This window comes from Anomaloglossus baeobatrachus, chromosome 1 (assembly GCF_048569485.1).
Source record: "Anomaloglossus baeobatrachus isolate aAnoBae1 chromosome 1, aAnoBae1.hap1, whole genome shotgun sequence".
Taxonomy (NCBI): Eukaryota; Metazoa; Chordata; class Amphibia; order Anura; family Aromobatidae; genus Anomaloglossus; species Anomaloglossus baeobatrachus.
The window spans coordinates 182,988,871-183,014,248 of NC_134353.1; the positions used below are offsets into that span (position 1 = coordinate 182,988,871).

Here is a 25,378-nt window from a genome sequence, read left to right on the forward strand (position 1 = left end):
AAATAATCATGAATCAGTAAATAATCCAATAAATCTTCAAATTAATGCTGACCCAACCTCATAAATACATCAAAGTCTGAGGATTTATAATTGGCTTCATACAATGATGCTTTATAGGTTATTCTATGGTAGCCTCATTAGATATTTTAATAATGTTATGTACCTTCACATTTATCACCATCTTGTGTTAGCTGGTCACATAACTACAGATAACTAACCTTTGAGTTCTATGTTAAAGGGAGCCGGTCACCAGATTTGGCGACTATAAGCTGCGGCCACCACCAGTGAGCCCTTATATACATCATTCTAGAATGCTGTATATAAGAGCCCAGGCCACTGTGTAGAATGTAAAAAACACTTTTATAATACTCACCTAAGGGGCGGTCTAGTCCGATGGGTGTCGCTGCTGTCTGATCCGGTGCCTCCTCTCTGCGGCGATCGCCATCCTCCTTCTTCCGAGGCCCGTGTGCATGACGCATCCTACGTCATCCACACTAGCCCACTAGCCGGCATTGAGTACCTGCACAGGCGCACTTTGATCTGCCCTGCTCAGAGCAGTTCAAAGTATTGTGGTGCACATGCGCGGGGGTCTTTAACCTTTCCTCGCGCCTGCGCATTACAGTACTCTGAGCTGCCCTCAGCGCGGCCTGGCCACTTATATACATTATTCTGGCATATAAGAGCTCACTGGTGGTGGTCACAGTTTATAGTCGCCAAATCTGGTGACAGGTTCCCTTTAAAGGGAACCAATCACCAGGATTTTCATATATAACCTAAAGCCAATGCTATACTGGCACAATCAGGCTGATTCTCTACATACCTTTAGTGGTCAGCTCGGATGTTTACATTTTGAAATCCAAGAAAGTAAAGTTTTTGAAATCGGCAGCTTCTTGAGTGACAGCAGCTGAGTATCAGATAATATCTGGAGGGAATTCATAGTTATTCCCTCCCTCTATTAGAATTAGCATAAGCATTATACAAACGATTCACTTTGTCTCTTGCAGGACCTGTGGTGAGGTCATATCCATGTGACCAGCTGGTTTCAACTTTGTTGGCTGAGGCCCTGGCCCTTCTGGTCACATAGGTATGACCTCACCACAAGTCCTACAAGTAAAAGTAAAATCGATGGTATAATACTTATGCTAATTCTAACAGGAGGAGTGGATAACTATGAATATCCCCCAGCTATTATCTGATCCTCAGCTGCTGTCACTCAAGAAGCTGATGATTTTATAAACTTTACTTTTTTGGATTTCAAAACCTCAACATTCGAGCTGAACAGTAAAGTTATGTGGAGAATCAGCCTGATAGTGCCAGTATAGCACTGGCTTTAGGTTATATACGAAAATCCAGGTGATTGGTTCCCTTTAATAGTGTACAGATCCAGCCCAATACTCAGGGGCCCTTGGATTAAATTGACCACTAATACCACAAGTGATTTTTTTTGCCAATATATTGACATAGTTAGTTCTAGAAATATTTGTACAGTGACAAGTTTTGACTTTTTAGTTTCTTACCAAAACATATTCAAGATACAGTTATTTAATAAGTTATGGGCTTAAATAGCAGACTCTCAGCATTAATTTGAGGGTATTCACATCCTAACTGGAGTAAGGGTTTAGGAACTAGATCTTTAATATGTAGAGGTCTCTTTTTCAAGGGACCAAAAGTTCTATCTCAAAAGCTCTTTAATGGGCTGCATAGGCTATTCCCTCATTAATCTATCATCAATTAAGCATGAAAAAGGTCTGGAGCTGATTCTAGGTGTGGCATTTGCCTTTGGAAGCTGTTGCTGTGAAACCATTACAAGCGGTCATAGGAGTTATCAATGTTAGAGAAACAGATCATCATTAGGTAGAAAAAAAAAAAAAAGAAGAGGAAATCGATCAGAGAGATAGCAGAAATGTTAGTGGTCAAATCAACAGTCTGGTACTTTCTGCAAAAAAAGAGCGCACTGGTGATCTTGGGAGCTCAAAAAGGCCATGACATCCACAGAAATCAAAAGTGGTGTATGATGGCAGAATCCTTTCCATGGTAAAGAAAATGCTCTCACAACATGCACCCAATGGATGAAAACTCTCCATGATGGCATGGGCATGCATGGCACTGGGTCACTTGTGTTTATGATAATGTGACTAAAGACAAAAGCAATTGGATGAATTTTGAATTGTACAGGGCTTACTTTCTGCTCAGATTCAACCAAATGTAGTAAGGTTGATTTGGATGACGACTCACAGTACAGATGGAAAATAACCCAAAACAGACTCGTTTCTATGGTAAAGAAGTGGAATATTCTGCTATAGCCTGGCTGAGTCAATCCCAAAATCTCAAACCCATCGAACATGCATTTGTTTTACATGCTTAAAGGGGACTTTACATGCAACAACATCGCTAACGAGAGGTCGTTGGGGGTCACGGAATTCGTGACGCACATCCGCCCTTGTTAGCGACATCGTTGCGTGTGACACGTATGAGCGACCGCTAACGATCAAAATTACTCACCTAATCGTTGATAGTTGACACGTCGTTCATTTCCCAAATGTCGTTGATGATTCAGGACGCAGGCTGTTGGTCGTTCCTGAGGCAGCACACATTGCTATGTGTGACACCCCAGGAACGACGAACAACACCGTACCTGCGTCCTCCGGCAACGAGGTGGGCGTGAATTTCCTGCAGCTGCTCTCCGCCCCTCCGCTTCAATTGGACGCCTGCCGTGTGACGTCACTGTAACTTATAAAAGGAGGCTGTTCGCCGGCCACAGCGACGTCGTTAGGAAGGTAAGTATGTGTGACGGGTAGCAGCGAGTTTATCCGCCACGGGCAACGATTTGCCCGTGACGCACAAACGACGGGGTCGGGTGCGATCGGCAGTGTCATCACTAGCGATGTCGCTGCGTGTAAAGCCCCCTTAAGACAAAACGTAAGGCAGAAAGATCAACAAACAAGCAACAATTGAAGTCAGCTGAAGTAACGACCTGGCAAAGCATAACCAAGGAGGAAACCTAACATTTGGTGACGTCCATGGCCTCCAGAATTCAGGCAGTCATTGCTTGCAAAGGATTCTCTACAAAGTATTAAAAATGCACATTTTATTTATAGCAAAGTAAATGTGTCCAATTACTTTGTCTCTGAAATGAGGAGTTTCTGTAGAAAAATGGTTGCAATTCCTAAACTTTTCACAGGATATTTTTGTTCAACCCCTTTAATTAAACCTGAAAGTTTGCACTTCAATTACATATCGGTAATTTCATTGTAAAAAAAATTGTAAATGCAGTATTATGCAAATTGGTGTTATGGCCAACTAAGGGATATTTATTCCTCTTTTTGTTGCTATTTTTATATTTAGTGTACTGTAGGGACCTACAAGAATGAGGTTCCCGTGACGAGGGTTATAGGCTTCCGTATTCTTGACATAATACCAACTAAAACCTCATATTTTTTTGTACAGGATGCAGCCAGGCCCCTTTCTGTTAGGCCTTGCATATTAGAGCTCCTGTCTCTGTATGGTGCACAGATTGAGTACGGCTTGGTAGCCCGCCTGATCTAATAGTATGGGCGTCACCTAATAGGCTGCAGGCTTGTGACTGTGCATCTGCATGTGTGAATAGCGCTCTATGCAAGCCACCAGTGTGCAGTTTTATCATCTAGCAATCACCCCCTCCATTTTTTGGAAGTGTGTGATTTGCTCGTCCTGCATCTATGATGCCTTCATTTAGTGGGGGTTTAGCTGCATCCTGCTAGAGTTCTAGTTTTTGGCCTGGGCGATGTACACACTGCAGCCCATCTTTGCTGTAACTAATGCTTAATTTTTGGAGGATATTTATTCCTCTTTTTGTTGCTATTGTTATTTTTTGCAACTTTGCTGAAATTCGCATAAAAGGGTTATTCCCATCTACAAGATCCTATCCCAATATGCAGTAGGTGAAATAATAATAATATTAGCAAATACCTCCACTTAGAAATGTAGTATAGTTCTCCTGATTCACTATGTCACTTACCTCATGTTCACAGCATTGCAGGACCTTAGGTATCCATGGTTACCACCAAGAGCAACTAACTAACTATATGCGTGGTTGTAACCATAGATACCTAAGGTCCTCCAATGCCCTGAACATCAGGTAAGCGACATAGTGAATCAGAAGAACAATACTACATTTCTAAGTGGAGGAATTAACTAATATTATTATTATTATTATACCTACTATATATGAGAATAGGATCTTGGAGATGGGAATACCCCTTCAGCTACAATCTCGGAAAATGAAAAGTTATTGCATGCAGCTATTCCAAGAATTAATACGCAGTGAATATTTTCTGTGCACCTTGAGAGCATTGTAATGTGTAATAAAGTTAACATTTCAATTCAAGTGTATTGGTCATCCATTGGAGAAACTGTATAAAGCTGTCACATACATAGTGTGAGCAAAATTATACATACTTCTTTCATAACTGACATCCATGTATATGGATATTATCTTACCTTCATAAACTGCGGAAAACCCCTTTCCAACCCAGTTACTGCTGCTTCTGAACTCGATCCACATTCTGCTGTCTGTTGTTGTCAAGACCTCTGGAAGTTTATCACCACAAATCCTGCCTAGAAGTAGGAGTGACATATAAATAAGAGAATAAACATTACATTACAGGTATGAAACAGGTGTAAGATGTCGTCAGATATATTCTAATCTTATGTTTTATTACATAAATTCACATTTATAGATACAACTTACTGTATGATATACAATATGAAAAACTAAAGCCCGCTTTACACGCTGCAATGTATCTTACAATGTGTCGGCGGGGTCACATCGTAAGTGACACACATCCGGCATCGTAAGGTACATTGCAGTGTGTGACAGGTACGTGCGATTGAATGGTAAAACATCGCACGCACATCGTTCATTTCTCTAGAATTGAAAGTCAGATTGTTCATCGTACCCATGGTAGCACACATCGCAGTGTGTGACACCCCGGGAATGATGAACAGATCTTACCTGTGTCCTGCGGCTCCCGGCCAGCAATGCGGAACGAAGGAGGTGGGTGGTATGTTTACGTCCCACTCAGCTCCGCCCCTCCGCTTCTATTGGCCGGCTGCCGCGTGACGTCGCTGTGACACCGAACGTCCCTCCCACTCCAGGAAGTGGACGTTCGCCGCCCACATCGAGGTCGTATGGAAGGTAAGTACGTGTGACGGTTAATCGTTTGGGGGGGTTAATCGTTTGTGCGGCACGTTCAACAAATTGAATGTGCCGCACATACGATGGGGGCGTTGCTAATCGCATACGATATCGTATGTGAAATTGCAACGTGTAAAGCTGGCTTAAGATACATATAACCAAGAACTATATGTCAATGAATTCAGAATCACACGGACTATGCAGGTCCAACACCTTCCTATCACTTGAATGTTTGGATTATTAATCACAGAGTACCACTTACATTTTCGAAGTGCTACAGCACAGCCTTTTTTTATCTCTGCACTTTGACTTCCTATCCCAAGGCTTTAAATTGTGTTAATTGATCAGCCCTCATAATTTATAGTGGCTGTGATAATCCTCCCTAATTGGCTGCGTTAGACCATGTGATATGATAGTTACAATGCATTATGGGGAAGCCTATGTCTCCGTGCCTGATGTTGTGAGCCTGCTTTCTGGCTGTTGCCATCTTCGGCAGTGTGTTAAATGGTGCTTGTGAATTGATTGCAAATTTACGCCTATATGCAAGTTTCAGGAAATTAATTCAAAGTCAATTCATAGCAGATCGATCCACTCATCTTTAGTCAAGACTCCGCTATGCTTAAAAAGTTGCAATGTGGATGACAGAGTTGAACAACTTTAGCATTGGCATTCTGGCAGGGGCAGACATATCATTGGTGCAACCTGTGCAGCCACACAGGGGCCCAAGAGGTAATAGGGCCCATTTCCACCTCCAAAACAAGTAGAATTGTGAATTACAATGAGATATTGAACTGCAAAGGGCCTTTAGGCTATGTGCCCACGCTGTGGAAAATTCGCGGAATTTGCCGCGATTTTTTTCATGGAAATTCAGCGGATTTTTCAAAAATCCGCAGTACAGCAAGTACTAGCATTTGGGGAGTGCTGTCACCATGCTGCGTTTTTTTCCGCAGCGGAAATAATGCGAATTTCCCTGCGGAAAAATCTGCAGCATGTGACTTATTCCTGCGGATTTCTCCGCAAGGTCCCATACTTACCTGCCTTGATAGCAGCAGTACAGACTGGAGTGCAGTGGAGCTAGGAGCAGGAAGGAGGAGTTGGGCGGGGCCTGCACGAGCTCCGGTCATGTGACAGCCAGAGCTAGTGCAGGCCCGCCCACCTTCTCCTGCACAGATACGGCCGGAAAGTGACATGCTGTGTGATGGAGGTAAGTATGAACGCCCCGATCACTCCAGCACTTGTTCTGCATTGAGGATGCAGTGCCCAAGCCATGGTACTGTATCCTCAATGCAGGACACCGCAGCATGTCCGCAGGATATTCCGTTGTACAACCGCAGCATGTAAACAGACAAAAGTTGTGCTGCGGATTTCTGCCAGCTCCTGCGGATATACCCGCAGGACACTCTCCCCGTGGACACATAGCCTTATACTGTTATTACGTAGAGCCCTTATCTGCCTGTGTACGCTATTTCATTGTGGTATAATACAAGTAGTTCAAATTAAAAATTGTACTAAACTAAACAATTTCATATTAAATATGTAAAGCATTTACGAAAATGTCCAGCAGTAAACAGACTATTGTGCAGCCAATCTGCATTTTGTATTATACAAACAGGCAGCGATTACTTACCCAGCAATGGTGATTTTCTCCAATATCCATCTCGGACTTCTATATAATCATACCAGCAGAGACTGCTCTTGTAAACATCCATAGTTGTGAAATTTAATACAATCTGTAAAGTAGAGTAATCAAATATATGAACATATGTGTGACACAATGACATTTGTCTCTTCACTACAAAATTATTGGTAGCTTAAATAGGTTGCCCACTACTTTTACACTGATGGCCTGTCCTTAGGATAGGTCATCAATGTCTGATAGGCCAGGGTCTGACACAGTGCACCTGCGCCGATTAGTTGATCTCTGTGCCAGTGGCGGCACCTGGATGCCGGAATTATTCAGTTCGAGAGCTGCCCAGTCATCTAATAGAGGCCGCGGCCAGGTACTGCATATCCGCTTCAAATGGATTTGAATGGGTGGTGGATGCGCAGCACCCGACTGCGGCCGCAATCAGTTGACGTGGCAGCTCCGGATGTGAGCACTTCCAAAATATTTAACCAACTTCAAAAGAACATAATGAAGCCAATCCATTGACTTGACTTTGATGCAGCTTTAAAATAAATCAGTGTGAATCATCAAACAATTTTGTTTTCAAACCTCTTAATTAAAATAAACTAATTTACAATATATTTGTTAATAAACCATTAAATTCAGAGACCTTCCTCTATGAAACAATTATGCTCCATTAGATTCCTAAGCAATACTCACTGCTGCAGCCAAGCAGTTCAAAGAGGAGATTAGTACAAGTCTCTATAGTGATGATTTGGCCAATGTTTGTCACATAAGTTAGCACAGAATTGGCAACATAAGCAAATTCTGGTATTGCACTCTGAAGTCAATTAATGTAATTTGTCATCCATCTCATTAACCTTGACAGTGCAATTTCTTGGCAAGTTATTTTAAGAATATACAATATTACTTGTCAGAGATACAGTAAAAAACGCCATCAGTAGCTACAAAATATTGATGCAATACTTATGAAGTATGTGTGCTAAATGCCAACAGCAAAATTGAGCAAATTATTAAAGTTTCCTCTGTGTTCATACTTTAAAATGTGCGGAGGCTTGAGATTTCCATGGGCTATTAAAACATATTAAAATAAGTAGATAAAGATAATACTGTCACAATCACAACTTAAAGCACATCAATTACCAGGAATTTCCTATATAACCTAAAGTCAGTGCTATACTGGCACTATCAGGCTGATTCTATACATACCTTTAGTTGCCAAATTGGATGTATAGGTGTTGAAACACAAGCAAGTAAAGCTTGTAAATGTAATGATTGGCAGCACCTAATAGCTGGGGTGGGTTTGATAGTGATTCCCGTCCCATGCCTGTACGTCCTCCCCCTATTATTTATACTAATTCCATTATAGAAGGTTGTGGCTATAAATTATGGTGGCTATGCTGACATCATTCCCATGTGACCAGAAGGGGCAGGGCCTCAGCCAAAAGATAAATAATGTTACTTCCTGGTATCAGCTATGTTGGGTGAGGCCCCGTCCCTTCTGGTCACATGGGTATGATATCAGCAAGGTCCTTCTAGCCATGATTTATAGCCACAACCATTAGTAAAACACCTCTACAATGGAATTAACATAAATAATAGATAAGGGCAGGAACAACAGGTAGGGGGGCAGGAATCACTATGAAACCCCAACCCAGCTATTAGCTGCTGCAGCTGCTGTCACTCAAAAAACTGCTAATTTTAAAAGATTTACTTGCTTGTATTTCAAAACCTATACATCCGAGCTGACAATTAAAGGCATGTATAGAATGAGCATGATAGTGCCAGTAGAGCACTGGCTTTAGGTTATATAGGAAAATCCTGGTGGTTGGTGCGCATTAACATTTTACATTTTCAGGGTTTTTTTAATATTTGAACACTTTACACCAGTTGTATTATTTTCCTAAAACATTAAAACATTTTGTACGTTCATGACCGAGCCTCATTTTCCAAATAAGACCAGTGTAATAACCCTGGAACCTTTCAACATATCCCAGTGATTCTGAGAATGTTTTTTCGAGACATGTACCTCATGTTATTAGTAATTTTTGGTCATTATGATTTGTGAAACAAATTTGGTAAAAAAAAAAATTGAAAAATTCACAATTTTCAACCTTTGAAATTTTTATATCCTTAAACTACAATATTTCTTGACTATTTTGCACAGTATAACTAACATTTGCAACATATTTACTTTCCATGAGCACCATTTTTTTTTTTTTTTTTTTAAATTGTTACGAAGTTAGAAGAATTAAAAGTTTATCTGCAATTTCTCAATTTCCCAACAAAATTTACAAATCAATATTTTTAGGGACCACATCACATTTAAAGTAACTGAGAGGCCTAGGTGACAGAAAATACCAAAAGTGACACCATTATAAAAACTTCACCCTTCAAGTGCTCAACACCATATTTAAGAAGTTTATTAACCCCTCAGCTGCGTCACAGCAATTAAAGGAACGTGGAACAAAAAAAATAACATTTTACCTCTTCCCCACAAAAATGTTGTTTTAGCCCCAAAGTTAGCAGCTTCACAAGTGTAACAGGAGAAAATGGACCATACAATTTATTGTGCAATTTCAATTGTATACAGGGATACCCCATATATGGTTGGAAACTCTTGTTTGGGCACACGTTTTAGTTTTTACAAGGGTAACTGGGAAAACGGACCTTAAAATTTGTTATGCAATTTTTCCTTAGTATGGCAATACCCTATATTTGAGCAGAAACTACTTTTCAGGCTCAGTGCAGATTTGGCTAGAATGGTTTACGGGTGCCATTTCACATTGGCAGAGCCCCTGAGATACCAGAACAGCAAATACCCCCATAAGTGACCCATTTTACAAACTACACCTCTTAATGATATTATCTAGTGGTGCAGTGAGCATATTGACACTACATATGTTTCACAAAATGTTATACAATTGGGCAGTGAAGAAAAAATTATTACATTTCTACCACCAAAATGTTGTTTTAGTCCCAGATTTTACATTTTCACAAGGGGAAATAGATAAAAATGACAGTTTAATTATTACACAATTTCTCCAAAATGTGACAATACCCCCTACTGTATATGAGGGTACAGTTATTAGAATAATTTGCGATCTCCAGATATAGAGCCCCTCCATATACAGTGCCACAATAACAGAAACCTTCTTCAAGTGACCCCAATTTAGAAATTACTCCCGTCATCTACAGGTGTACTGATGATTTTGATTTCATGGGTGTTTTCTAGAAACAAGCAGCAATGAGTGTTGCAGAGTGAAAATAGAAATCAGCCATTATAGTGCCCAGTGCATTGTAGTGCTCATACACTGTGCCCAGCTTGAGCTTCTGGAATCCTGCAACTTGTAATTTTAATAATCTCAACAATTGAAAAAACTTTGTGTAATCATTTTTCCAAAAAAGGAGCAAAAAGTCCTAAATATATAACAATCTTTATTCAATAAATATAAATCACACACACATAAAAAGATGTTTACAGCAACAGAATCAACTGGCAGCACAATAATATTGCACATATATTCAGACCGTTATGTAAAGTGACTCATGCAATACAGAAGGTGCAAATTCGCAATATATTCACATATGTTGTCCATTATAAGATATTATACCTACACTATTTTCTAATAAAGGAATATTAGTGGAGGGTCCAAAATAATCTGACAACTATAAAGTTAATTTGTTACTGCACAACAAGATATTAATGGTCACTACACCAGAATAGCAGGTCTCAATATCATGCTATCAAGCCCAATTGCAAATAAATGGTGGATGAAAACCCCATTACATCCATAGGTGGCACTGTGGTCCCAGCTTATAAGCAGGGCCTTTCTAATGTCTATGTAGACAAGGAATCAGTCAGCTGGTGCCCGCAAACAACTCCCGATGAACGGGAGAATTAACCCTGTTTGCACGGACATCAAGCTGAACTGACTACGGGCATAAATCCACAATCTATAAGCAAGACGTTACCTGGGCATATTAAGAAAAAGCCGCCAGTCACCTACCCCGACGTACGTTTCGCATCCCGCTTCAACGATGATAGCATGATATTGAGACCTGCTATTCTGGTGTAGTGACCATTAATATCTTGTTGTGCAGTAACAAATTAACTTTATAGTTGTCAGATTATTTTGGACCCTCCACTAATATTCCTTTATTAGAAAATAGTGTAGGTATAATATCTTATAATGGACAACATATGTGAATATATTGCGAATTTGCACCTTCTGTATTGCATGAGTCACTTTACATAACGGTCTGAATATATGTGCAATATTATTGTGCTGCCAGTTGATTCTGTTGCTGTAAACATCTTTTTATGTGTGTGTGATTTATATTTATTGAATAAAGATTGTTATATATTTAGGACTTTTTGCTCCTTTTTTGGAAAAATGATTACACAAAGTTTTTTCAATTGTTGAGATTATTGAAAAATGGGAGTGTCCACATACCTTAGGACCATTTATGTGTTAACTTGTAATTTTAGCGGGCTATCCTCGCTACTGAAATGCCAAATGTGGACATTAATTGTGTTTAGGCTCACTGGCCCAGAAGAGAAGGGGATATTTGGGTTTGGGAACACAGATTTCATTGGATTTTTAGCTATAGTGGTTTTCCACAGCCTGCCTGCTACCAGTAATGTGAAAATCCCCTACATTTCTGTTAACAAATGATGAGCCTGAGTGTGGACTTGAATTTTTTGGTTTGAGTAGAAGCTATTATTGATGGTATTTTGGTTTCCATCTAGATCAACAATATAAGTGATTTAGATGAAATCCCCTATGGATCCATTCAATCTTGAGGTAACACAGTTACTACGGACTCTGTGCACCTTCTGCTTGGTGGTGTCCGGCTTTTAAGATGTAAACAAAAGAAGTGGTCGACTGCACTTTTAAGCAGACTTAAAAAGATAGACACCACTGTATCGTAGGCCAAAATTACTCCCTCCGACTCATTAAAGTGAATGTTCTGTCTGGATCATGTATTTCAGAGATTTACATGGAAACCCAGGTGTAAGTGCGCAGCGTAGAGTGGAGAATAAATGTGAGCTGAACCTTACCACGAGTTTTGGGAGGCAGAAGAAACAAATCAACATCAGGTCTAGAATTTATATTAATATATTTTACACTAGTTCACCATGTGGTGTATATGATTAGACATCTTTATTCCTCAGCTCAGTAGGGTTACAGTGAAAAAACATTTATATAATTTTTTCATGTTTTGCCACTTTTCCAAAATTAAAAAGTACCAAAAATCTGTTTGGTGCGCAATGTAAAATCTGTTTCTAGTTAGTCTTCAATGGGGGAGGCACAGAAACCTGGAATAGTCTGCTGCCATCTGGAGGCTGACACTGATATTATACAGCAGAAAAAAAAAAATTATCTTCTCACCAGACTATACTTCGCCCACGGGTCGCTGGCGTCCTCAGTTTAGTGAAAAAGCAATAAAGAAAAAGAAAGAAAAAAAAACTAAGATAAAGTAAAATAAAACAACCAAAATACATGCCCAACCTGGACAACTTGGAGGGAAGTTCTGTCCCCCAATGAAAACTAACGAGAAACAGATTTTATGATGAGTATCAAAAATCTACTTTTCTCGGTCGCTTCATTGGGGAACACAGAACCCTGGGATGTCCTAAAGATGTCCCTGAGGGGGGCAAACACAAAAGATAAACAGAACTTACTGGTGAAGCTCAAGCGCAAGCCTGAGTAATTGCTACTTGTAACATTTTCCTGCCCAAACTAGCATTGGCCGAAGCAAAGGTATGGACCCTGTAAAACTTAGAAAAGGTATATAATGATGCCCAATTAGCTGCTTTACAAAACTGCAGGGTCGAGGCCTGATGATGAACCATCCAAGAAGCCCTACCCACTCCTGTAGAATACGATTTAACACTAAATGGGAGAGCCCTATTCTTCAATCAATAAGCCTGAACTATAGTTCTTCTGATCCAGCGAGAGATAGTCACCTTGGAAGTGGCCTAACAATGCGATGTGTGCTACCGCAGGAACGACGAACAACATCGTACCTGCAGCAGCAACGATATTTGGGATTAGAACGACGTGTCAACAATCAACGATATGGTGAGTATTTTTGATCGTTAACGGTCGTTCCTGCGTTTCACACGCAACGACGTCGCTAGCGAGGCCGGATGTGCGTCACGAATTCCGTGACCCCAACGACATCTCGTTAGCGATGTCATTGCGTGTAAAGTGGCCTTAATATGTGCCACCCCCTGAAAAAAAAAAAGTCCTGATCTGTGGCTCAGTGACCAAATCCTTTTGGAACAAAATAGCCAGAGTGGAAACCTAGCCTTTAAGCCAATTAAGCGCTATCCTTGCTTCTAGTGCAGACTGCAAATAAAGGAAAGCAGTGTAGGCAAGTAAAAGGACATCGGAGAAGTAAACATTGATTCGCACCAGTGAAAGAAAGCCTTAAAAGTGCAGTAGTAAATGTGATGATTTCATGCATTAAGCATGGTCTAAATAACTGTCTCGAAGAGGCCTAACCTCCTCAGAACAGTAAAGTCAACATAGCATTATAGCAAGCAGCTGTAAACTGGAGTGGTAGAATGGACGCTGAGAAAAAAAGGTCTGGGTGCTCTGGGTAAGGCCACAGAGCATCGCCTAGTAGGTAGAAGATGTCGAAATACAAGGCTTTCTGTATTACCTCAGTAAACTGTTCATGATCCATAAAGGTTTTAAGCACTCGCTTGCCTTTCCTAAAGAAATCTGCTTCATTAAGTGGACGGGGGTCTCCTGGTCTGACTGCTAGGGAAGAATCAACAGCTGTAATCAAACTCTCAATCATATGTCTCAACCTTTCCACCTAATACAGGTCCAGCACAGACTATACGCTAAAGCTAGTCCAGAGAATGTAATCCCAGCGGAAATAGAAAGGCCTCAGGTTGCCCTTCCAGCAACAGAGATCTGGAAGGAGAAGATACTCGAGGGTATGTAGAACGCAGCTAAGGTCTACGATATTGTTAAGAAGTCACAGGAGGGTCTGAGCTTCCAGGCCAATAGAAGTTAAAGGGAGTTGATCAACAGCAGCAACCAGGGTCTTAGACACCTTAGTTTGTTCTGTAGTAACAGCCTGAGTAAGATTTTGAGCCCACAGAGAAGGAGAGATACTCTCTTCTGACACTATTGGGGTCCTCAAGGCATGTGCAAGGGGAAAGGAGTACAGGCCAGAAGAAAACTTATTACCATAAACAGCACATGTGTAATAAGGGACTAGAGCGGGCTGCCAGGAGGGCAGGCATGGTCCTCTCTAGACTCAGATATCCTGAGACAGAGGAAGCAGGTGAGCAGTGAAGGGACACTGATAGGGAGAAGCAGTATCAGCCACCAAGCAGAGACAGTTCTACCTAGACTACGATCCACGAAGCTAGGTGCCAAGGAAACTTCACCAAGATCCCAGTGAACTGTAGGGACACAAGATGAAAAATGTTGCTGATGCCAGAAGTGGAGGCGGAACAGAAAGGGACAGGGCAACGGGCACCACATGCAATGCAACGGTAGCACTGTATGGCTGGGAGAGACAGGATGATTGACGACCAGAAAAAAAACAAGTCCCCGCAAGGAAGCATGATCACAGCTGGCAACCTGGAGGAAAGCAGGGTGAAACCACCACAACACAAGACTGCCACCACACAATTCTACACTCACACCACCAACCACGTCCCAGCCACAGGAAAGGTACCCAGAGAATGCACACATGTCGCCCCCCCCTGCAATCAACACACAGAGGAAAGTGGGAAGAGAGAGAAGATGGAGTGAAATGGGACAGGGGAAAACTCACCAGTCCAGAAGACAACACGATCTTCTACGCAATGCACACAAATGCTATGAGGGGCGAATGGGCAGGAGTGTACTGGCGTATATGGACCACTGCCCTGTACCTACATAGCAGGGTAAGAGGTCCAACCAAGCGACGTGAGAATATATAGACTGAGGGTACAGACTGTACTCTCCGCCACAATGTGGGTGAAACAGTGTGCACAAGAATTACACACTGTTGCCCAGAAGACTATGAAATAGAAATAGAAAAAAGTTAACAAACACCTTAGATGGATCTGAAACAGACTCTCCTCCAACTGCCACAAAAAAAAACCAAAAAAACAAAAAAAACAAAAAAAAAAACTTAGGAAGTCAGCGACCAGCAGAGGAGGTAAAGTCTGCTTGGGAGGAGGGAATTTCTTATGTAATGTCAGTGTCAGCCTCCAGGTGGCAGCAGACTATGCCAGGGTTGTCTGTCCCCCAATGAAGCAAGCGAGAAAACAATTTTAAAGAAAAAGTATTGTTTTGCATCTCTGTATTTTGAGAGCTATAGCTTTTTTATTTTTCAACTGATATAGCTTTGTTGTGGCTTGTTTTTCGCAGGAAAAGATGACGTTTCCAATTAAACCATTTTTATTTTGATTCATCTTGTTGATGGTATTTTATTCCAATCATTTTGGAAATATGATGAAAAAGCATAATTTTTTGCCACTTTTTTTGGTTTTCACTGTAGGGGGTAAATATGTCAGTTTTATAAATTGTGTCTTTCTAGATGTGAGGATATGTGTACCTTATTAGTTCATTTTTGGTTTTACATCAATATTCATATTTATTGAGGCAATATTTTTTCCGTTACTTAGGGGGAGGGGTTTAATAATTTTTGCAATTTTTTCCTTAACATTTTTACATTTTTTATTTAGTCCCTCTATGGGACTTTAATTTATATTCTTCTGATCACTGGTTTCATGCATTGCAATAGACATGTATTGCAATAAAAAAAAAAGGAGTAATAGCTGCAAAAAATAATGTTATTAAAGTGCAGTGGCAAGTTAAAACACCTATGGGTCACCTCTTTTGTGCACTTTAGGCCTTTGTGGTTATGTAAATTGTGCACAATTGTATTTATTTTTTGTCAGTTTGTTATCCGTCCCAGCTTCTACATTTCTTCTCCTTTCTGTGAACCATTGGTGTTTTAACTTGCCAGTGCACTCTTTAATAAAATTATTTTTTGCATGTATTTCTCCTTTTTTATCCTGTTTTTTAATATGCTTTTGGAGTATGCAATGTATCCTCTATTCTGCATAATTGTATAGTTTTGTTTTTTTTTGGTATAAATCCACATGGATATTGTGATTTATGTATTGCAATAAATGAGACTTGTCAGATTACACAGACAGATTGCCTGTTAGACCCTGCCTATGTATGGGTCAAACAGGCCACCATACCTGGCACACTAGGTTATTGTTTGTCACGGGGGTGCCGATGGAGGTGAGAGAGAAAGCCCTCTCCCAAAACTGTCTAAATATCCTCATCACGGCATCAGGAGGGTTAGGCACGTTTCACGCATCCGGCACGCATTTAGTACAGTACATTCATTTACAGTGGAAGTGTGACACCATGTGGTTGTGTGCTTTATGCACAACCGAATTTATCCGCATGGTGTTGCGCTTCCACTGTAAATGAATGTACTGTACTGCATGCGTGCCGGATCTGGCGAAATGCTGGATATGTGAAACGGGCCTTAATCAGCCAGGAACGGCGTGTGTGCCAGTTCTGGTTGTTACTGCAGGAGCTTAGCTATCCAGTATGCCGAGCTCTTTTGGTGAAAATGCAGGGAAGTGGGAAGTACTGATATTTCAGCACCTCCCGCTGATCACATGTTGATATTCTGATTACAGCAATCAGAGAGTGAATACCACTAAAATGAGTCCCCACATCTCTGGCCATGCTGGTCAGCTGTCAGTGACCGCTGCCGGCATGTAGCTGTCACTGTGTGTTTTCATACAGTGACAGTTTTAATCCATGACGGATATAACGCGTCGCGACGGATATGATGCGGGAACTGATAACTGTTCAAGATGTGCTATATCAGTCATATTGGTCATGAAGGGGTTAAAGAGTATCTGTCAGCAATATCAACCCCTCCATCAAACCATATATATGAGCATGTAGATCTTTGAAGCATAAATCCATCATGATATTCTTAAATATTCAATCTCTTATTGCATTTCTGCGTAATCAGCATTTTAATTAATATGCAAATTAGGTGTTAAATGCTCTGTTATTTCCAGAGCACTTAGCTGATTCTTTAGCTTGAATGACAGCCTACTCTCCAATTTCCTTGCCTGTCACACAGACAGTGACCTATCAATCAATAAAAAAATTCTAGTACTGGGAGGGGAAACAAATTCTGATTACAGTGATTTGTTAAGTGTTCTGACATATACATAATGTCTTATTTACATAAGAATTAAAATGTTCATTGCTTTGGAATGCAGCAACAGATATGAGATATAAAGGTGTCTGTGACTTTATATTTCACTGATTTTTATACCTATTAATGTAGTTGGTGGGAGTAGGTACAGTTTATCTTACAGATTCCTTTTAAAGAGTATGCTTAAATATCCAAGCTAGGTTTTTAACTCGTTTCTAAACTTCCATTTGAAGAACACAAAATGTAGCAGTAAAACGAAAACAAAACACTGTACCTTTTCCCCAGGGGTCACAGAAATTCTCCATATGCAATGAGTATAGGATGGATAGCCATTTGGAAATCCAGGAGATGAAAAATTTCCTGTAGAATCTTGTAACGTTTCTCCGCATGCTGAAAAAGGATTCATCACATACATCAAAGTGGTTTTAAATTGATCACTAAGCATCAATAATAAAATATAACACAATGTTGCATCTTTGTAGTATAATCTGGTCTGCAAAAGAAAGCCAGTGGAAAGGACATGTGTCTGAAAATATAATCCAGTAGTATTCACATATTTCCGGCCTGGGTGCATTGTTGGTAACTCCATCCACATTACAGTTCTAGCTATTAAGTAGATCATTTATATGTAATGTTCAACTGGGCATTTATAAAAATGGGAAGAATTTGTGCACTTTCTGCACTTGACAGTTCAATAATTCCCCACAGAATTCAATTTACCACTGTTCCGAATGTCTTTGTTTTTATGCTCATGTCTATTTTTTTCCAATGATCTTAAAATGGTTGTCGATTACTTTAATACTGATGGCCTATCCTTAAGATAGGTTATCAATGTCTGATCGACACCTGAACCCCCACCATTCAGCTGTTCGTGGTGCTGGTAGGGGCAACAGGCAGCTGAAAATGCTCAGTTCCAGAGCTGCCATGTCTTCTGATAGTGGCCACAGCCAGGTACTGTATATCCACCTCCGAGAACATCTGACTCAGAGGACAGCTGATTGTCTGGGGTGCTGGGTGTTGGATCCTGGCCGATCAGACATTGATGACTTATCCAAAGGATATGCCATCAATGATAAAGGAGTGGACAACCCCTTTAAAACAACCAAGAAGGTACACTTCCATCACAGTGGTTGGCGTCAACAGATGACTCTTGAATATACTGCTTATGTCCACTTACCAGTCATGGTCTAAACATCATCTCTATTTTATATGGAGAATAATTTACGGCCATTTTATTCATATTTGTAGTTTTGCTGTCATTTTCTCAAAGTTTAGCCATTTTTAGTGTGTAAATGTATTTCTCAACAGTACAACACTGACACTACCTGTCGAGTGAATATGTCAATGTACCTGTGGTCGAAACAATGACTATCCAGTAAGAAACATGTTGCGTCTCATCTAAGAGCATAGTTTATATATTGTTTCGTAATCTTTGTGTATAACACTTAGTTACTGTATTTACGGTACTTGGAACAGAATTGTATTTATTTTGGAAAAAAACCAAAATGACAGCACTGGGTGGTATCCATTTAACTGAAATACGGTTGTGTGGATTTAGATAATAGGTCCTACAAGTAAATTCCCGCTGCCTTTGTAGAATTGTGAAAGAAGTGAAAAGAGCTAATAAATACAATGTTAGCAAAGGTTATACGCTTTAAAGACATTTGCTTGTGCTGACTGCGCTTGCAACCAATTTACATTCATTCACCTCTGAACTTTAGAAATATAGAAATAAACTGTTGAATAATACATGTTTGCAGATCGGTTTCGTACCTGGACATCTATAAAGCTTTCGTGCCTGTGCAATATCTCCAGCACTAAGCCTTGTGCGCTGCCCAATAGAAGGTCGGACGCCATTGTCATCTCGGGAGGGAAGAATTGTATCCAGAAACATACCCCTGAAATATGATACATACACAAAAAGAATCATCAGTTCTATTACACTTCTGACACTTCTGGTTAAATGACTCAAAAGAACCAAGCGTTAAAAATTATATATGCTTACAATTTGTTACTCTTTTTTAATATTTGCAATTACATATTTTTATCTATGTTTATATAAGAGATGAGCAAAGCAATTTGATGCAAATTGAATTAACGTTAAATTGAACCTGACATCGGATACATGGTGCACAAACCATGGACTAGTCTAGAGCACGACTCGGTCATAGTCTTAAGCTGCTTTCACACTTGCGTTGTTTTGCATCAGTTGCAATCTGTTGCCTTGAGGAAATACGGTATCCTGCAAAATATTTAGCAGGATTCCGTTTTTTCCCCGTGACGGATCAGTGGTGGAACGACTAACCATTGGGCGGCAAGAACGCAGCAAGTAGCGCTTTTTGAGCAGCGGAATCCTTTTTTTTCCCCACTGTGAACGATCAGCTGATCGCCCTGCGGACGGCTTTTGTGAATGATCAGCTGATCGCCCGGCTGGCTACTGTGAATGATCAGCTGATCGCCCGGCTGGCTACTGTGAATGATCAGCTGATCGCCCGGCTGGCTACTGTGAATGATCAGCTGATCGCCCGGCTGCTGTGAATGATCAGCTGATCGCCCGGCTGCCGGGTGATCAGTTGGTCGTTCACTATAGCCAGCAAAACAGTAAAAAAACAAAAAAAAAACGGATCGTTGTTTTGCAGAATCAGTCACATCAGCTGTGCCACTATCTGCAACGCATCCGTTGGATCAGTCACACAACTGATTGTGACGGATGCAAAACAATGCAAGTGTGAAAGCAGCCTTAGGTTACTTTTACACTTCCATTTTTTCCATCAGCCACAATTCATTTTGTGACTGATGCGACTGATCTGTCAGATTGTGTGAAAATTGATGCGACGAGAGAGACAGAGACAAAGACAGAGAGAAAGAGAGATTTCTAACCAGAAAGGAATTTACACATCTGAGCATGCTCAGTTGCTAAAAGACGGACCAGTCACTGGAATCCGGCATTTGACAGATTCCGAGCCCATAGGCTTTCATTATATAAAACGACGGACGCCGAAGGATCAGTCGCTGTCAGTTTTTCCGACAAACACAAAAAACGTTACATTCTGCGTTGCTTCCACCCGACGGTCAGTCATTCCACAAACGATCCATCGCGAGATGGATGCAACGAAATGCCATCAGTCGCAATCCATCGGTAATACAACTCTATAGGGGAAAAACTGAATCCTGCAAAAAATTTTGCAGGATACCGTTTTTTCTCAAGAAGACTGTGGCTGAGGGTAAAAGACGGAAATGTGAAAGTAGCCAAACATACCTGGCAGAGCTCATATTCATACAGCCAGTGTCTAATACACACTGCTTATGGCTCGTTCAGCATTTTTCAGATCTCAGGCTCACTTTAAATCTTTAAAAACGTGCTAAACCCAGCAAATTCTAACAAATTGTGATTTACTTTATACAAATCCCCCCCAGATGGCTGCTGCTATTTCTCACATTGCAGAAGATCGCATCAGCCAGAGAAGCCTCACATGACCTCTAGCTGACGAACAATGCCTTGTAACTATCACATCACATGGTATAGCATAAAGGAGGAACAATCATAGCCCGCATAAAATCAGAAGCAGGAAATGCAGCATTTTATGGTGAATCTGGAAAGTTACTGGACGTCACAGCTCAAAGGAGGAAAGAAAGAGAAGGCTGTAAAATACTGAAGAAACCGTAAGACTGTTCAAATATTTCTACCATAATGCTGTTTTCTGCCAAAAATTGTGGCACAAACATGGCAGTTGTATTGCAGTCAAAACAAAAAATGCAACTTGGCTGTAACATGTAAATGCTGCCAGAAGACTAGTGAGTGAAAAAATGAGATTAGTGTCATACAAGTGAAATTGGAGGCTCTGGATAACTTTAGAGTCACGCAAATTGATATGCTGCAAATCAAATATCCTGAGAAAATTTGGCAAATTTGAATTAAAAAAAAAATTGCTTATCCCTAGCCCTTATCTCAAGAATGTGGCTCCTGCATCTAGCAGAACCTGCATCAATTGAAAATTTATGATTATGCTGTTTAAAGAACACAAATCACAAGGATTTTCATATATAAACTAAAGTCAGTACTTAACTGGCGCTTTCATGCTTATTCTAAACATACCTTTAGTTGTGAGATTGTATGTATAGTTTCTGAAATATAGGGAGGTAAAGTTTGTGACATGTATGGTTACTTGATAATAGGTGCAACGGAATATCTAATAGGTGGGTGGGGTTTTGCCGTCCCTGTCTGTCTACCTATCCTTTCTCCCCCTGTCTCTGTTATTACAAGGGGAGAAAGAAGGGAGGAAGGACAGGGTGGAGGAAGGACAGGCAGGCCTTTAAAGATTATTATTGGCCACAACAATATTCTGTTGAGAAACAAGGTTTGTCTCAAATACCATGTGTTGCCAATAGTACCTGTGAGCGGCTCTATTGCAGTCCGCTCTTCCCCATCACCTGACCCCCGAGCTCCGTGCCCTTGGGGATCCGGTGATGTCACGTCAACTTCCTGTTCACCTGACATCACCGCGGCTGGCCCTAGTCTTCATTAGTCACTTGGCTGTGGGCGGCGTTTCATCGCTCCTCACAGCCCAGTATCCCTCCTGCTTGCCCGCTCTGCAGTGAAGGAGGAGTGAGCAGGGAGGTGCTGCGCTGTGATGCTGGGCTGTGATGAGCAGTGAAGCTTCGCCCACAGCCCAGTCACTTATGGAGACTGGGGCCGGCCGTGATGATGCCAGGTGGGCAGAAAGTTGACGTGACATCACCGGATCCCCGAGGTCATGGAGCCCGGGGGGGTCAGGCGATGGGGAAGAGAGGTAAGCAATAGCGCCGCTCACAGGCACTATTGGCAACACAAGGTATTTGAGACAAACCTTGTTTCTCAACATAATATCGTTGTGGCCAATAATGAAAATGGGTGAACCACCCCTTTAAGCATGTTGCAACCTTACCATTAATTTGACATCTTTAGAGTTATTAAATTTATCAGATGATAATATAGTCGCCCAATATTTTATGTTAAGAAATAGTTTCTAATTGGCCATTTATTTCGCCATTAGTTAGAATACGTAATTATACATGGAATTTAATATTAATGAACATGATCCCAGTAGGTAACATAACATACAGCCAGAAGCTTGCTCTGCCCTTTACAACGATGCAAGATAAATCTATCTGTCCTTCTTTATAACGAATATTCCACTAAATGTTTGCGCACCTAATAAACTAAAAAGTGTGTAGACAATATACTTGAATGGAGAAAGATCGTGAAGGCACATCCAATCCAGGACAAGAAGATGAAAATAAAAAATCTTTATTTAGATCTTTTTAAAAACGTGCAAATGTCGCTGACCAGGACAAGCTAACGTGTGACGTCTACAGATACCCTTCATCATAAGAAGTTCCTATGACTAACGGTTCCTGTAGACGTCAGAAACGCTTCAGGTTGTCCTGTTCAGCAACATTTGCACATGTTTTTAATATGATCTGAATAAAGGTTTTTTTATTTTAATCTTAATCTCCTGGATTAGACGTGTCTTCACCGTCTTTCTCCGTTCACGTATATTACACTGGATGTGCCCCACCAGTGATTTTGGCACCCGCCCAGGACTCCACTGCACTTGAATTTCATTACAGAGCAGTAAGCATTTTTTTCCCTTTTCTCCTTTGTTTAGACAATATATCTCAGCATTTATCATGCATTAACACATCGCACATTGTGTAATACAAAACAGATGCCATATCTCACTGAGGACTTTAAACTAAAAATATACAAAGTGGCTTTACTATTTATGTGTGATATACAGGAGCTCATTATACAACACCTTTAACGCTGACACGGTGGATAATTCAGAAGAAGATTTAACTCTAAATGTCTTTGTGGAAATTCCTTTATCATAGCCTCTGAGAAAGGCTACCATATAAAATAATGTCTAAAAGAACCACATAATGTAATTACTATTCATTAAATAGTAATTTTAAGAAAATCCAAAGCAAAATCTACACTTTAAAATAAAAACTTGAGATGTGAATTGCTGGTAGAGATGGAATTTTTGAAAATATAGAAAAATCGAGAGGACTGCAGCACAGCAAAAACAGTTGGGAAACATTTAAGAAGGTCACATCTGCATTCTGCCACTGAAAGGGTTACTCCTAAAATAACAAAGTTATTCCCTATCCCTAACAACTTGATCGTAGGGGGATGGATTGCAGGGACACCAGCGATGTTGAGAAAGATGTCCTAAACATTGAGAACAGACTGTGTAGCCCAATTTTGAATACAATGTTGATGCTATCTTCAGAAAAATCATTTACGCTGACAATACATTTTCAAACATTGTTGAGAACATGTTTGTTTGCCCACTACTCCTCGACTGAACATATATATATATATATGTTTTCAACAAAGCGAAATCCACATCCAAACACCTCTTCCAGTGGCTTATCTACCCTAAAGGGGTATTCCAATGAAAGACAGACCACCAAGAGCCCCACCAATAACCAGAATAAAGAACTAGTGTTCCCCACGTAGAGCAAGCCCTAGACACCATCACTCTTTTCATTATGTATGGGTCTACTGGAGACTACTTGGCTATTTTCAGAAATCAGATAAATGATAGTTGGACTGGTGGTGAACATGCTCAACTTCCATGCCATCTTAGAAATTGGTCTCCCACTAATCTAGTAGTTATTAGATATTCTGTGTATAGGTTATCAAGGGTTAGTCCATTAGAAAGAAGTAAAGTGCAAAGTTTTCTTGAAATTCAACCTAAAATATCCTTCTGTCACATTATCTGTCAGCCAGTTATACCATAATCAGTGGGTTAACCCAATTTAAATATAGTATTTATGGGCCCTCTCTGCCAAGTCCTGGGGCATTGCAAAGGCACAAAGATAAATATTAGGCAAGAAGTTATTGAATGTATATCCCTAATGAGCCATGTTACTTAAAAAATATATAGATATATATTCAACTATAGAATATGGAATTAAAAGTCAAAAATTATAACCTGAGGTTCCAACCTTGAGAAGGTGTTCCTTGCATAATGCATGATGCTCTCAAAATCATATGGTTCTCCTTGCGAGTTCACCTCTCCTGGCTCCATTTTCAGAAAGTTGTACTCCTGGCCTGCGAAATAAAAAAAAAACAAACAAAAACAAAACATATGTAACTTAAAAATTAATTTAGTGAAGAAAATTTTAATTAAAACAAAAACTCAAGTTTGAAAATGAGAGACAGAAAGAATTAAAAGAATTACCTGGTTGAATATTTTCCCTGATAATGGTGACATGGTCATCTCGGTCCGGGCGAGTGTGCTCATGCCAAAAGCCAATTACATGACCCAGCTCATGAACCACAATTCCAAACTTGTCACAGTTTTTGCCTATTGATATTGCTTGAGGGCCATTTCCTCGTCGACCCACGTAAGAACAGCACCTGCAGAACATATGAAAGAATATAACCTTTACCCACCAGTGGCAAACATAACATATTTCCACTCAATTACTAACTTCTACTCTCTGATCGAAAAGGAGTTAAGTTTATTAATAGACCACTTGAATCATTTATTACATGTCACATCTGTTACACTCACAGATTTCCATCGTATCATAGCAACAACAATTCTGAGAACACTGCGCCATGTATTGATGTTGTACTAAAAATACAATTCTGCAGGGTGACATCGAAATTTATTTCCTAATATCAATAGTTTAATTGTAATCCTGAGAGGTTTTCAGGAACACCTTGAAACCTTTATTGGGAAAGAGGTCAATAAAGACTAGGTCGTGATATATGAGCATGAATAGCTTTTCCAGGTTTGTCTTCCACATCACGATCAATATTTCTTATTATTTTGGAACATATGTCTCTTAACACATACATGTTACCCTGTTACAACCAAGAATCCCTCAAGCAAGAGCTGAGCTTACATCAGAACGCAAAGCATCAAAGCAAATACTACATTTTGGATTTGGCTTTTTTTGAGCAAATATTTAGTTTCCCAAAATATCTTCTTAAAGGGAACCTGTCAAGTCCAATATGCACCCAGAACCACGAGCAGTTCTGGGTGCATAATGCTAATCCCTGCCTCACAGTCCCTGTATCTAGTAGCATAGATAGAGATTTTTAGAAAAAGTATTTCTAAAGATTTTTTATCGTATGCTAATGAGCGAGGGGACTAGTCCCCTGGGCGTTAGTTCCCTTGCCAGTCGCCCCCAGTAGCAGGTTAGTACGCCCCTGTGGGTGTGCTAACATGCTAATGAATACGCAGTGTCACAGGATGATCTCACTCACCTCTCCATTGGAGTTTTGGTCATGCGCACTACTTCAGTATGAAGCCATGACGTGTACACTCGGCTTCATAGTGCGCATGACCCAC

At 40.4% G+C, this 25,378-nt stretch overlaps 1 protein-coding gene across 1 annotated transcript in view; it reads right to left on the bottom strand.

Annotated features, from left to right (window-relative positions):
- Positions 1–25,378, bottom strand: part of TLL1 (tolloid like 1) — a 207,693-nt gene that overhangs the window by 47,773 nt on the left and 134,542 nt on the right. Inside the window, exons 7-12 of the mRNA XM_075347314.1 lie at positions 24,257–24,435; positions 24,021–24,126; positions 18,798–18,922; positions 17,299–17,414; positions 6,804–6,906; positions 4,480–4,596 (exon numbers count right to left, since the gene is read on the bottom strand). Coding sequence (XP_075203429.1) covers positions 4,480–4,596; positions 6,804–6,906; positions 17,299–17,414; positions 18,798–18,922; positions 24,021–24,126; positions 24,257–24,435 — 746 coding nt within the window. The remainder of the gene's footprint in view (positions 1–4,479; positions 4,597–6,803; positions 6,907–17,298; positions 17,415–18,797; positions 18,923–24,020; positions 24,127–24,256; positions 24,436–25,378) is intronic.